Raw genomic sequence first — 15,320 nt, 5'->3', positions numbered from 1 at the left:
TCCACTTGGCCGGGTTGTTATGAGGTTTAGAGATAGTGAAGTGCCTGGTAGGGTGCCTGGCAAAAGTGGATACTCAATAAATACCAGTGACTTCTGTTTTGCTGTAATGGCCCTCCTGGCGGGCCACCAGGAAACATATTCTGGCATTATAGAGTGCTCCAGATTCTTGAGGTTCCCTGACATCCCTCTACCGTGAAGGGAATTAGCAGTGGTGCCCTAATCACATATCCAGAATGGGAAACTAAAGTCCTTAAACACATTTAGGCATACAGTTAGTGTTTGTTGAATTGAATTGAAGGCTCACCTTTCCTTAGGATGTCTCTTAGCCTTGGGGCTTAGTGGCAGCTTGTGTCCGTCTGACATCCTGGAAGTTCCCCATGTCAGTGCTTGACCCTCCAACACTCCCCAGAATCATATTGTGGAGGAGGCAATGTCCTCTCCCTCGGAATCCCATCCAAAGGCAAAAGCTGGATGATAACGCTGAGCCAAGTGTCTCTGAAGGGCCCTGACATAACCCTTGACCACAGCATGCTCCAAGAGGAGGCGGTTTAGAATGAAGTCTCTTGGAGTGCTTGGTGCTATTTTAATATTAACGTGATTGTGATTGTTATTTCTCCCTTGAGAGAGATGGGTCTTTTTGGGAGGAGTGTTACCCCACTGCACTGATGGGAGCATTGAGTAGAGCCAAGCAGAACAAACTTGGCAGAAGCAAGAATTATAATTGAAAACCACTGGCCCTTCTTGCTTTCTCCAGTGCCAAGTCATGCTTTGCTCGGGCCAGTAAGGTAAAACGCCACCTGGAGAGGAAGAGTTACTGTTCCATAATGGGTTAAAATCAACCCCCATTGTCCCAAGTCAGGCCTTCAGACAGGCTGACTCCCTGCATTTTTCCATGTCAAAATGCTCAAAAGTATTTCCTTTGTGTTGTTGCACTGTAGCCAAGTCAAGTCTTCAGTATTAGAAGTGCTCTGAGTATTTGCAGACAGAGCCAGGTTCGCAAAGGGCTCTCTTGGCTGTATTTGCATGGAAAACCATTGTATCAATACATTTAACACAGACAGTTCTTGTATTTGACTTTAACATCCAGTGAGACGGACCTGGAAATGCTTTTCTGGCTACCTTTTGGTTTGTTCAACTCCATTGTTGGACAGATTTCTCAGACTCTGGTCTTGTCCTTCTAATTTGTATCCACAGATTCAGTTTCAGTTCTAAGAATTACCAGCTAATTTCATGGCGCATTTCAGTCAATAAAGAGATAGATGGTATTTTCTCATCAGAACAGCCTCTTCACCTCTTTCTCCTCCTAATTTCAACCTGAGATGCCCCCCCAGTAGTTGATTTTCCATCACTTTGTACCCCGCTTCCTCACCTCACCGGTCTGAAGATCAGAAGAATCAACAGTAGTGGTCCCCTCCACCCCCTTCTCACCCTGTCCTCAGCCCCTTCCCGCTGCTAAGCCAACCGGTCCAGCCCTGCCTTCCCCAGCCAGACCTGCATTCCTGGGAAGAGCTCCGTGAGCCCTGGAATCTGCACAGGCTGAGCCTTCTGTTGTACGTGCTCAACCCAGTAGTTTTTGATTCATGAGTATTAAATAATTAGAGATCACAAGGCCTTACCTCCATCTTGCACCTTTTAAAAACATAATAGCTTTTTTATTTCATGGCACTTGACTTTGTTTATTGAGCATGATCAGGGCAGCATTCAGGCTATAGCAAACCTGTTAAATATTTACCCACGAGGCGGATATTTATACATGAATCAGCAGCACTTATCAGTGTGTGACGCTGGAAGTCAGGTTCAGTACGCTCACAAGCTAAGGAACTCCCGAGTTAAAGAAAGGGTACAGTAAGTGCCATTTTAAAAATAAACTCTCACTTAAAGCAATCCTTCGTAGTATCGGAAGCACTTCACTCACTGAGGCTCACCCTGTGCAGCCAACTCGGTCACCCACAGTGAGACATGGCAGAGAGGTTGGCTCCTCGCATCTGAGATCCAGTGAATCTGGTTGTTTGGTGGTTGGGGTGGGAGAGACTGAGGTACGAACAAAATCGACAGGAATGCTTGCTCAGCTGCTGTGTGGAGGAACGTCAGGAGAGATGGTGGGCTGTACAACACAGTGCCTGCTTCAGGGGTAGTCGGAGTGCTTCTGGAAGCCCTACAGCATCCCTGGAATCCTGGTCCCACTCACTGGTAGCCAGACCCACTGTTTCTTCCCGTCCCTGCAGCCCTTTCAAGAGTAAAAGCCGCCTGCTCTCAGGGAGGCATGGAATTCAGCAGTAACAGCCTGGACTCTGGCAGTAGGCAGGCCGGAGCTCAGATCTTGACTTTATCATTTTCTGGCTGTGTGAATGAACCCAAGGAAATTTCTTCTGCTCTCTGAGCCTCAGTTTCTTCACCTGTAAAATTACACTGATAATTGTCACCTCATTGAATTGTGGGGAGGATTAAGTTCGATCATGAGAAAGCACCTAGCAACAAGTGTTAGTTCCCGATGATCACAGAAGCAGAGTGGAGAGAGACGGGCCTGGCGGCCAAGCAGACGGCCTTTGGATTTCTCCACACCTCTGCTTCTTTCCATCATCACAGGTAATTTTGGTTTAATGGCTGTATTTCAGAAGCAGAGAGAGTCTCAAGTTTAGAGGATTACCCACAGACTATTTTCATTTTTTGTATTCAATTTAATGAGTGATTAAGAACTTATCCTGTAATATTTTATACAGGTCAAACCCCACTATAATCAATTCCAGGAAACTATCCAAATTATTTTTTGGAATTTTATCATGCCAAAGATTGTTCCCCTAAGCAATGAGAAGCTGGATCTTGGTATTTTCTGTGTTACACAGATATTTCCCCCAGTAACTACAGGATATAAACATTGGATTTGTTACTCGTGCTACAGAATTTTCTTCTGGATCAGTTTCCATTCTAATGGAACCAATAGAACCTTCCGGTTTGAAGTGTGCCCTCTGTGTACATTTGCATACAAAAGAGGGGACAAAAAGCCTTCTTCCAGTTCACAAGAAGTCATAGGAATTTTCCTAGCCTTCTTCAGAATTTAGAGTAAATCTAAGCCAGTGTCTGCTCTGAGAGTAGCAAACGGAAATGATGTTCTTGCTGATTCTGTGCAGTTGCAGGCTGTAGATGATTCATTAATGTCATACTTAGTCAAATGCTGTCTCATAATTTTCTCAGTTGTCAAAGTTGTTGTGCTTTTTAGGTATCATCTGAATAGAAAAAAGTCAACAGCAAATATTTCCACCCGATGTTGACTTCCTCATATCACCTGGGGTTTTATTTGTGTGTTGGGACGTTTTCATGCCATAAATAAATAAACAAAATATTCATTCCTACCAGAAAAATTAATTTCAGAAATCTGTAGTCAATAGGGAGACAGGCTGGGTCTGGAACCCTTTCAGTAGTTCTATGTATTGTTCTCTGTATCGCAAACCCTCGGCTAAGTCTTTCTGCTCTAGACTATTTAGGAATGATTTTCTAGACTGTTATTGTGAAGCACTTTGCTTCCGTTTACTGCCTTGTAACTGTGGGGACTTGGTTAATGAATTATCACAGCATTAACAGATCTTAGGGGTCTTTTACACCCCATCATATTACAGAGATGGTTCAAGGGGCTTACAGCAGAAAACCTACACATTAAGCTAAAATTCAAATAAGAAAAACAAATTAGGACCAAAGGAAACTGAGAGAGGAAAGAAGATAAAATCAAGATTGGATGATTACGAGAGGTGCCTGCTTGGGTGGCTCAGTTGGTTAAGTGTCCAATTTCAACTCAGGTCATGATCTCAGTTCGTGAGTTCGATCCCCGCATCGGGCTCTGCACTCACAGCTCAGAACCTGGAGCCTGCCTTGGATTCTGTGTGTATCTCTCTCTCTGCCCCTGCCCCACTCGCACTCTGTTTCACTCTCTCTCTCAAAAATAAATAAACATTAAAAAAATAAAATAAAAACAGTTTAAAAGAATGAGATACGAACTGTATACTGCTCAGGACCTGGAAACTATTTCTGGATCAGTGTTGTGTCGTAGTGCTTGGTTTGGTGATTTTTGACTGTACCTTCTTGTTTAGATGGATTGGATGTCAGTGTTGACTTGGACTAGTTACAAGCTTCCCACCCATATTGGTCCAGAGACACAGGACCGGGCGGCATGGTGTTCCAGAAGGTGTTTAATTAGTTGCCACCGTTTAAAACTTGAGACGTTAAATATTCTGGATTTCTGGCTTCACGTGAAAAATTGAGCTCCTATAAGACCGGGCCTGTGTTCCCACGTGGCAGAGATCAGCTGAAGAGAAGAGGTGGAGGGCCCTTTCCACTGGGCAGAAACTCCAGTTCTCTGTGCTCGTTTCCATCACCTACCTGGGCTGGGTAGATCCTGGAGTCTGTAGCCCCTGTTCTAGGCCACCTGCCTCACACTAAACATGAGGACGCTAAAGCCCAAGGAGGCTTCCCAGGGCCCCCAAGCTGGTGAGGGCAGAACTGGTCCCTCTGGTACACTGTTGGGAGCGCTGCAGCAACTCAGTTCAGTTCAACTCAGGGGATTAAGGAATGACTTCTGACTTCTCTTTGCCTGGCACGTAACGAAGGGGATGAAAAAAATGTGTTTCCATACTAGGTCCAAGCCATTACTATTGGTAAGACATTTACCCCTGCCAATCAGAATGTGCTAATTTGTACTCTTGTGTGACAGAATCATTCGTTGTGATTCATCGGTAACACGAACACGCTGAATTAACAAAGTGGATTAAAATAAATCTAATCATAGAGTGAAGCCCATATTCCCGTTGTTATCATTCCAAGCGGTTCATGGGCAGACCTTGGTAAGAGAAGCCAAGTCTGTGAGGGTACCACTTCTACCTTGTCGGAGCCCTAAGACAAGTGTCCCTTGTCCTCTTGTCCTTTCAGTGCGCTTGGAGGCTCCTCAGCTCTTCATATCCCAGCTTTCCCAGGAGGAGGATGTCTCATTGATTATGTGCCTCAAGTATGCCACCTGCTCACCAACAAGGTAAAAGCAAGTCTCCTGACCCTCCCCTCGCCCCTTGTAAGGCTCCTCTCTCCAGCGTGGCACCTACACGGCATTGTATGCAGGTGCCAGCTTCTTCACCCCATCTTAGAGTCAGTCGGCCTTTCTTACTGTGAATTACAGCTCATCCGTTTCTCTCCCTAGTTCTTCGCCCTCCTTCCTTTTCTAAGGATTCTGACCTCCTGCTCCAGCCTTCTCTTCATCTTTTAAACTTCTGTCTCCTTCTTCTGAAATTTCCTTTATGTCCTGAGTTTTTGCTAGATCGTTCACCTTTGAACTCCTCCATTTCCCAGTTATCTGATGCATGCATGCCTGGCTTTGCCGTGTGGGGCGGGCGGGGGGGGGGGGGGGTTGCCACTGGCTAGCATCAAGGTAATTCACTAGAGCTGCCTTCAGCTCTTTCTGTTTTTCTGTACCTCACTTTTTAGTAGTGAGTTCCTGATTGTCCGTGTCCTGTCCAGGAGCAGTTTGCCAGAGCCCCGCTCCTCAGGGCGAGATCTCCAGGTCAGCCGGTCCGATAACCCAGCACATCAGATTATCGAAAGCTTTCCCTGAGCTGCATTTATGAGCCATTACACTGCCAAGTAGCTGAGTTTATACGTTAATGGCTATTGTTAGATACTTTTGAAAAAGCATAAGAATATGCTCGTTCATGTCCAGCCAGTGTATTTAGCTAAATACTGGACATGTTAATCCACAAGCAATACTGATTTACTCTCTTCTTCTACATGGACTGACTCAGTTCCCTTAAGTTCCAAAGTACTGTTTTCTATGCCCCTATTGACTTGTTCACATTGGCTTGGAAAATAAATCTTTTGTTTGTCTCTTTCTTTCAAAAGATGGTTCATCTCTATATAGGAAGTATTTTAAAAGTACAATAATATTTCAGAGTCTTCAGTATTAGTTTTTAAATGTCAGAGAACCTAAAATCTGGCAACTCTGCAGTCTGTGGGCTTGGCACAGATTCCAGGGCATCTAACTCTCGTGAAGTGGACGCTTCTCATTGGACCAAATTCCCCCAGCCACTGCCCTCCTTGAGGACTGATCGGAGGATAGAATTCTTATTTACATTGTGGGACTTTACACTGCCTTCAAATCTGTGTCCCAGTATTTTAGAGAAACATGCAAATTTGGTCTTCCAGAATTGGGAAGAAAAGCCTTTTTTTAAAGCTCTCCAATTGAGATTAATTTCTAGTCATACATTTTTCTCCAAAAAATTGTATTACCATTTTCCCAGAAATACAAGAATCGGTTTGTTTTTCTTATCTGGTTCCCTTTCATTAATTTTACTTGTCTTTTAAAATTGATGTTCTTATGCTTGCTACAAACGAGGACAGTATGGGCTGCTTTTAGAAACAATCTCTTCAAATGAATTTCCATAATTACATGGGAATCTATCTTTATAGCCAGTTTTGTTGTGGGTTTCTGTTAAAATGGTTTTCTGTTTTTAAAATCAAGTACACAGAACTGTTTTCATCCCTTTTTAAACAAAGCCACTTAAGCAAACTTATCATCTGTTTTTCTTTTCCCAAAATAACATTTCTGATCCTGCATTAAGCCTGCAAAGTAAGCACTGTTTTTATAAATTGACATAAACCCCTATTATATAAATAGAATTGTTTTACTTTTAAAGGGTACAAAATGGCTATCACTACCAATTGTGTCAAGGTTATTTCAAGCACTTTATCTCGAGCTTTTGTTAGCCATGGAAACTCATTGTGGCTATAGCCAATAAAAACAATTTGGGGGGCCGCTTCCCCCCGCCCCGCCCCATTTCTTTGAGCCGCTGTGAGGACATTATAAGGAATGAATTTTTGTGTTAGTAGCTGATGGGTAAATGACTAACTTTCAGATGCCCAGCTTAATAGGTTCACAATTTTTTAAAAAATAAAAACGGTCATTTGGTGATAATAAGGAAATCTGAAAAGGCAAAATAAAATCTATTGTAACACTCCTTCTTCTGAATACTAGGAATTTGAAAAGAAAGAATTAAGCATTATCCTGCCTTTTCAATAGGAGTCGTAATTCAGGATAAAATAGCCCCCATTAGATGTGAGGAAACTCTTCTTTACAGAGAATTCCAGATGGTAAGTACACAAGGAGGGTTAGAATTTTTAAAAATCACCACTTTTCGGCTCCTAATGAAAAATCTGATTCAGACAAGGATCTCCAACAGGTATCGAAACCGTGAGGTAAAAGATCGAGAGGGGACTAGGTCTTCTCATGCCTCGAGAGGCATACCCAGGGGTCACTGCCAGCGGCAGCAAAGGGGAAACCTCCCTTTATGATGGATTAGTCCTGCTGTCATCCTGCTGTCGTCACCTAAATCAGTGATCAAGCCCACCATCACTTATGGAGTTGTTTTGCCAAAAATATTTAACCTGAATCTAGTCTAGACACATTATTTTTTAAGTTTATTTATTTTGAGAGAGAGAGGGAGGGAGGGAGAGAGAGAATGCACAGGCACACGTGATTAGGGAAGGGGCAGAGAGAGAGGGAGCAAGAGAATCCCAAGAAGACCTCATGCTGTCAGTGCAGAGCCCTACACGGGGCTCAATCTCATGACCCTGAGATCATGACCTGAGCCAAAATCAAGAGTTGGACGCTTAGCCAACTAAGCCACCCAGGCACCCCCAATCTAGTCACACCTTTAGTCTAACTTCCAATTAATAGGAAATACAGGGAGTAGAGGACAAATACAGGGAGTAAGGAAACAATCAGAGAGTCTAGAATGCAGAACATTCTATAAGACAACTAGCCCAATCTCTTTGAAAAGTCAGAATCATATATGTGCATGCAGGCATGGACACATGCACACACGGTCCTATTAATCTACATTAATAGACTTTCTAGATTAAATGCCTGATCCTTGAGTATGCCCTGTCTTTTAAAAGAACATTTTGGGGACAATTGGGATATTTTGAAAACGCCCGGGGCACTAGATGAAGTCAGAAAATGGCTGATAATTTGTTGGGTACGATCATAACATTGTGGCTATGTAGGAAAATATCTTATTTTTTGGAGGTACATGCCCAAGTATCTAGGGAGAAACTTCCATGGTGTCTCTAAGTTCCTTTGAAATGTTTCAGCAAGATTGACTGATAGCTTGTTAGGGAGGTAGATGGCTGGATGAAGCAACCAGACAAAATACTCATAGTTGTTGAATACAGGTGGCAGGAATATGGGCATTCATTTAACCATTCTTTCTACTCCCTGAATCTTCGAAATGCTTTGTAAAATAGCATTTGAAAACTCCCTATTCCTCAGCTTTGGGTTCCTGTTTCAGGTGCAGTATGTGATTCAAGGATACCACAAAAGAAGGGAGTATATTGCTGCCTTCCTCAGTCACTTCGGCACGTAAGTTCCTCTGTGCTTAAACCATGTACCAGCAATGTCCTCCCGTCCTGATGGCCCTAACGCGAGAGCTTGATTGAGAAAATGGCAGCTTGCTCTTGTACGGAATAGCTTTTCAGTGCCACTTTGATTCTTTTTGGTATGTTGTTTAAGCTAAAGCTCCCAGAAGACATTTTTTAGGATTTTGCTACATATCAGAATCGCGTTATTGATCGTGGAGCAGAATTTGGATCAGCCTCACGACTAACCCCAAGCCCAGCAGTAACGAGGGCAGCGAGACCTGCTTGTTCTTGAGCTCTCTGCAGTGTGCACAGCACATACCTCCAGCTGCTCCCTGGAGTTGTGAGGGAGGGAGCCACGTGGGCATTATTGGCACGTTTGACTGAAGAAAGCCCTGGACCTTTGAGAAGTCTTGTGACCTGCCCGGAAGAGACAGGGCCAGGGCGGGAACCCTGGTTCTCGGGACTCAGGCAGGCTTTTCTCAGGGAGGAAAGACGGCGTTAGACGCAAAAGCAGCGACTCACACTCGGGATTAGGGGTTGGAAGAAGGCACAGAGAGGGGAAAGCAGGCGTGGGTCTGGGGAGTGCGTCTCCTCCTGCTGCCGCCCCTGTGGCTGGCCCCCAGGTTGCCGGCAGCCTGATGTTCTGCAGCTCTGTTTTCCTAAATGGCATCTGAGGCCTGGTTGAGCTTCTGCCCAGGGCTTAGCTCAAGGGCAGAGGGACCGTGTTTTCCCCACAGTCTTCTTCAAAAGATGGAGCGCTCTACCCATTCAGGGGGGCTGAGCACTAAGGGTGTTAGCGATCTGCTTATAGCCCACCTTGTTCCAGAGAAGGTTTATAAAGATAGAAAGATATATATAGTCACACAAAGTTAAGATTTTAAACAAGGAAGTGAAGAAATTGGGACCAAAAAAATTGGGACTAGGCAGGAGCGGGCAAAACAAAGAATAAGGTTGGCCATTCCCAGGGATATAATTTTATAAACTGTAGCATAATTATGGGCAAAATTTCTGACTCCTCAAAACAATTTTAAGAAATTTTCTCATTATACATAGTGGAATTTTTTATGCCTCCAAAATAGAACTGTCAATATCTAAACAGTGTGACTGTCTCTCACATAAGCCTTTAATACTCAACGATTTTTTTTCAGCTTTACTTATGAACATTTTGAAAAAGTTCTTATGATACAAACAGTGGTTAGTAAACGGCACCATTGGACTTCTAATTTTTGAGGAAATTATCTTAAGAATATAGAATGAAAAATGAAGGAGCTAACACAGTAACCTCCCAAGTAGGGGGCACACACCCCACCTCACTCATAACCATTCGCACCCAAGAAAAATCGGAAAATTCGCATTTACATCTTTTTTGAAAATCTCTTTTTTAATATACATTTTGTGTATGTTTTATTATGCATATAATACAGTAATATAGTAGTACTTGTATACAACTACTAAATCCTGTGCAAATACTATTCTATTACTGTACTGTATGCATAATGGAAAGGATTCTGTGCTTGTTTTTACGTACAGCATGCAGGATCTAAAAAGCTTAGATAGCGGTGTTTAACATGTTGAGTTGATTATGAATTCACGAAAAGAAATATAAACCGGTGACTAAAATTATTGACCTAAGTCATCTGAATGATGTGCCAAAAGTCTTTGAGCAAATCACTCAGTCTTTAGTGTCCTAATTCCCTTTGCCCTTATGATGAGTTCACCCTTCCTACTGAAACTGGCAGGCCATTGGTATCGACAGTCTGATTGGCCTGACTCAGCCAGGGAGATAGCACACACCACTGGTGGATGACAGAGAAGATTATGCCTGTCCTCTGTGTGGTTAGTATTGTCACCTTATGGTCACGTCTCCCAAGCACTCAGCTCTTGAGGGGAACGGGGGAGGCTAGCCTATCAGGATTCTGGCCAGGCCCTTAGCAGTCGGGGGCTGTTCTCCTTGACACCCGTCCTGTGCATCTCCCACCTGAACCAGTGTCCACCCAGCTAACGTGGCTACTTTGTCTTGAGCCCGGTGGGGAGGACAGGGGACACAAGTGAAAGGGTTCCAAGTACTTTGGAAGAAACTAACATAGACTCCCAGACTTAGTAACGTTGTCACTGCTCATTGCTTTTTAGTGCCCGAGTGAAAGTGGGTCTTAATCACCATCCAGACAGCAGTGTCCCTGTTGACCTGATTGCTTAATTTGTCCTTTTCCTCATAACCAGCATTTGCATAGCATTGTATGGTCTATCTTACTTGTTTTTCACGACCCTGTAATGAAGCTCGAAAATATTGTTCTATTTGTCTTACAGATGAGGAAATTGAGGCTCCAAAGGTTAAGTGATTTGCCTGGAATCGTGATAGGTAGTAAATGGCAAAGCTGTAACATAAATGTAGATGCTGCCATTCCAAATCCCACGTCCTTTCTGTGGTAACACTCACCTTAAATGCCTCTTGGATTCAGTCACCGTGACTCTAGGAATCTATTCCTTACATCTCTTTTCTGCCTTGTTTTTATGAGGGTTTCTTCTTTGTGTGTGTGTTCTTATCACCCAGAGGTGTCGTGGAATATGATGCAGAAGGCTTTACAAAACTCACTCTGCTGCTGATGTGGAAAGATTTCTGTTTTCTTGTACACAGTGAGTATACTTTTGCTATGAGCACGTCAGCCTACATTCATTTGCATGTACATCCATGTACTAAACCGTGTGTAATAATGGCTGTGAAAACCTTTAGTGCCCTGCTGTGATTCCTTTTACTTTAGTATATTTACTGCGTGGTCTTAAAGAGAAAATATCTCTAGACCAGTGGTTCTCAACCACGTATAATTTGCCCCTCGGCAGATGTTTGGCGGTGTCCGTAGACATTTTTGATTGTCACGATTGAGCAGGAGGGGAGTGGGGATGGTGGTTGTTGCTACTGGCATTTCGTGGGTAGAGAGCTGGGAGGTTGCCTAAACATCCTACAATGCACAGAACAGCACTCCAACGACAACAAAATCATTTGGGTATAAACTGTCAATAGTGCTGAGTTTGAGAAACCCGGAGTTTAAGAACTCAGGGTTCCAGATTCCTATTTCAAAGCATCTTTCCAGCATGAGGTTCCAAAACTTTCAGGATTATTCAAAACATACTTGTTTTGGTCATGTGGTTATCATCCTTGTTAAGGGAAAAGACTACATCTTTGATAACACATAATAGATATGTAAAAGGTGAGACAAGTTGGAATGTATCCCCGGTGTCACTTTTCATTTTTATTCCACAGATAGGCATATTTAAATGCTTATTGTGTTACATTAATCAGCGAGTCAGTGAACTTTGGTCCACCTTTCTCCTGATGGATAATTTGAAGTCTCTCTCATTTATTTTTGGTTATATAAAAATTATTAACCCATGGTGCCAGGTTTGCTCTGCAAAATGCCCAGTCTTTAAGCCGAAGACACGTAGTTCCAGCTCTCACAAATCAAATTACAGAAAAGCAGCGGGCTTGGCTTGACTTCATTCAGTGGATAAAACTACCCTAGACCTTAATAAACTATTCCAGGAAGAGGAGCCTTGGCCCTATTTAACCAGGCCATCAGACAGTATAAAGCCATTGACTTGGGGATTTTTGTTTCCCCAGCAGACGGACATTCTTGGTTGCGATTTGCTTAGACTAAAAAATAGTTTTTAAATTCCTTTGTCTTACCCCATTTCACACCAACAGACAGTAAAAGACAGAGACAGAAAGCCTCAAATACCATGGTATAATCTGCATAGAGATAACTGAGCCTTGGCTCTGATTTTGAGGTGTTTCCCAATGATAAACACCTCGTCATGAAGTGCTTCACATTGGGCTTCTACTCTATAGCTAGTCCTGCATTGGGATCATCTCTTTAAATGCACCTGAGGAATGCAAGCATATCGCAGTGTATTCATTCTATGCACAGATAAAAAGAGATTTTAATCTTGGGTGTTCCTCCAACTAGTTACATGATGTTCAGATCACTGGGACGAGCCTCCCTCTGCTTTCGTTTCCTCATATGTACCCTGGGGATCTGGTTGTTAAGTCCTGTGGAGACATTCACATATGGAGCTTAACCCGTAATACAGGGCCAGGTGGAAGAGGAAGCCTCACAGTCAAGGCCTCCTGGTAATCTCCTCTCTGCTGGTCATCTTACGTGGCCCTACTGGTTCTTCCAGCCACCACTTTTGATTCTCACCTTATGTGTTGCCGTTTTGTTTTTTTCATTCTGAGTCCTAATTCCCTTGTGAGATCCCATTTCCTATTTGCCACATTCACTTTGCACACCATCTTGATCCCAGCGAGTCTGCTTCTAGCCTGGTAACCCAACCCCAGATCCTGATTACATTCTTGGTTCGTCTCTCATGACCCTGGACAGGTGCCTGGGTGATTTGGTTGGTGCAGTTCCCCTAGCCCAGACCAGCAAGAGGGGCCTGTACCCTGCCTCGAATGGTGGTGGTGACAGTCAAAAGCCACCCAGAGTGGCTGTGAGAGAAGGACACAAGAAGGAGGGACACACAGGAGGATAATTGCAAATGTGAAATTAGAGGAATGCTCAACCGCAGTGGCATGAAATCTCAGCTCTTTAAATGAAACTTATTTCGGTTTTCCAGCCATGATTCTACTTCCCAAAATCTTGATGTCAGATCCTATCAGATATGAAGGGACAAAAGATACTCTTGCCATTGTTCATTCTCACCTGTGTCTTCCTCATGCGACTCAACAATGACTCTTCTGGTGGCAGCGAGCAGGAGGGCTGCACGGGGCTGAGGCAGAACTCACCTGCCAGCCCCTGCCCTCCCTCCTCTGTACACGTGGTGTTAGAGCGGTTCCTGTTCCTTTGGAAGGTCTGTTCCCCAAAGAATATTTCCCCTGGTACAGCGGGTCCGGTGTTTCTTACAGCTCCTTCTCCACCTTCCTGTCTTCGCTTTTCCCAGTCAGATGTGCAACATGAAGTCCCAGAGTCACATTTCCACTTAGTTGTGGTTCTCTTCTTCAGAATGTAGAACCCACAGGCACTCTTTACAACAGCTACTAGGGCTTTGGGATTCGTTTAATTTACTTTTTCCGGAGTGTTTTCCTCAGGCCGTTACTCTCTTCCTCCCCAGGCTGCTTGCCCCTTGTCTCTTAGCATTATTGCCTGCACTCGTGGCTCCTTGGCGGATATGACCTCGTCTGTGAATCATGGGGCTAGATGCTGTTTCCTACTCCATCATCAACACGCAGCCTGCCTTTACATATATTATTCTCACCCTTCTGCTTCTTTCTTGTGTCTAAAACAAACGTAGGACTTGCTGCATCAAAGTGAAGCTTGGTTGGACAATGTGTTTTGTTCTGTCACGCAGTTAAGCATCTGACACTCACCTTTTTTCAGTGTCTGCCTGCTTGGTTACAGCACCCAAGGGGCCACTTGTTCCCTTGTTTCTTTCCGTGAAGACAGGGAAGCGAATACAGGGTGGCAGAGACTTACTGAAAGAACATTGCAGTGAATTATTCTGAGATCTCAAGAACATGAACAAGGAAGGAAGTGCCTAGGGATGGAGCCAGTCTTCCATGCCTGGCCCTGCTGCTCCATGGAGGGTGAGCACCTGGCAGGACACCGGATGACATCCCTGCTCTCCTTCCTTTCTCCCCCTTTCCCAGGCCCGGGAAGAACTCGGTCACTAGGGCAGGTGCTGGTAATAATTCTGAGCATTTTGGATGCCAGAGGAAAGAGGCGCTTCTCTCTCGAGGCAGGCGGCTCTGACCTCACACTTTGCTAGAGTGTGCGGAAGCAAGAATGTCCTCGGGGAAAACATTGTACATATTCTGGGTTCTCTCAGGAGCCTCTGCAACCTCCCAGCATTCTGACGGTTTCAGGAGTGGGGACGGGGCCATGATCATGGCTGTGGAGAGTTTCTGTCCACTTCTTCCTTCTTTCTTTCCTTCCTTCATCCATTATCAACATACTGTAAGACTTGGAACCATGCAAGAATCAGGGAGTGCTCCCATCCAAAAACTGTGTTCAGGAAGGTTTCCCAGCCAACATGTGAGAATTATCTGTAGTGGTTATGGAGGTAATTCCGTGTTTGCCGAGCTCTGGAGGGACATGTCACCTTTAAGCCAGCACCTTCTGAGAATGCTGGGTGACAAGAGAACCAGACAGCAAAGCACGGTAACACAGAATAAAAGCAACCACTGGGAAAAACATCAGCTTTTCTTCATGGTCCCAGGCAGTGGCACTCTAAGTAGATATGAGAGGAGGCACCGGCCCATGGTAGTAGGATCGCTGCTCGGAAGTGGAGGGTATTGAGGTCTGTGACTCCCAAGGCAAGCGAGGGAGCGTGTGATCGTATGAGAAGCTGTCTTTTCTCATTAGCCGTAAATCCTTGGTAAGTGACCCTTTGAGTCATCCGGCCTGGACCGCAAGCCAGGTCTCCGTGGCAAAATATCTGTTGCTCTAAATCTGACCATTTGGGCTGTTCCATTTAATTTTTTATCTTCTCTGCCCCTGACCTAATCACTTTAACCCAATGCAACTGAGTTCTGGGTTTATTGAGAACCTGTATGTGCTTAGGATTATGATAGGTCCCAGGGGACAGAAATGGGTCCATAACTCAGGCTTGCTCTGAAGACAGTTAGAGCCTGGCATAAGAGTTGGCAAATGCTACCCTGCAGGCCAAATCCCACCCTCAGCCTGTTTTCATATGTCCCTAAGCTAAAAGTGGTTTTTGTGTTTTTAAAGAGTTATTGGAAGTGGGAGGAGAAAGAATAGGCAACAGAGGTGGTAAAACCTAAAATATTGACTCGTTGACCCTGTACCAAAAATGTGTGCAACCCCTGGTCTGGTTGATGAGAAAGGAGGTCAGATAATGGTGAATCACGGTGGTGTATCTTTTTAAGACAACTAGCTTGTGAGCGTGCCTACCATATGCCAGGCACAAAGAGCGGG

At 44.3% G+C, this 15,320-nt stretch overlaps 1 protein-coding gene across 4 annotated transcripts in view; it reads left to right on the top strand.

Annotated features, from left to right (window-relative positions):
- BABAM2 (BRISC and BRCA1 A complex member 2) overlaps positions 1–15,320 on the top strand; it is a 397,415-nt gene that overhangs the window by 306,128 nt on the left and 75,967 nt on the right. For all 4 annotated transcript variants that reach the window (XM_053201072.1, XM_015064178.3, XM_053201074.1 and 1 more), the window contains 3 exons: positions 4,918–5,017; positions 8,322–8,392; positions 10,943–11,025. In XM_053201072.1, the coding sequence (XP_053057047.1) occupies positions 4,918–5,017; positions 8,322–8,392; positions 10,943–11,025 (254 nt within the window). The remainder of the gene's footprint in view (positions 1–4,917; positions 5,018–8,321; positions 8,393–10,942; positions 11,026–15,320) is intronic.

The sequence above is a fragment of the Acinonyx jubatus genome, chromosome A3 (genome assembly GCF_027475565.1).
Source record: "Acinonyx jubatus isolate Ajub_Pintada_27869175 chromosome A3, VMU_Ajub_asm_v1.0, whole genome shotgun sequence".
Taxonomy (NCBI): Eukaryota; Metazoa; Chordata; class Mammalia; order Carnivora; family Felidae; genus Acinonyx; species Acinonyx jubatus.
This window is presented reverse-complemented; position numbering and strand designations above follow the sequence as displayed.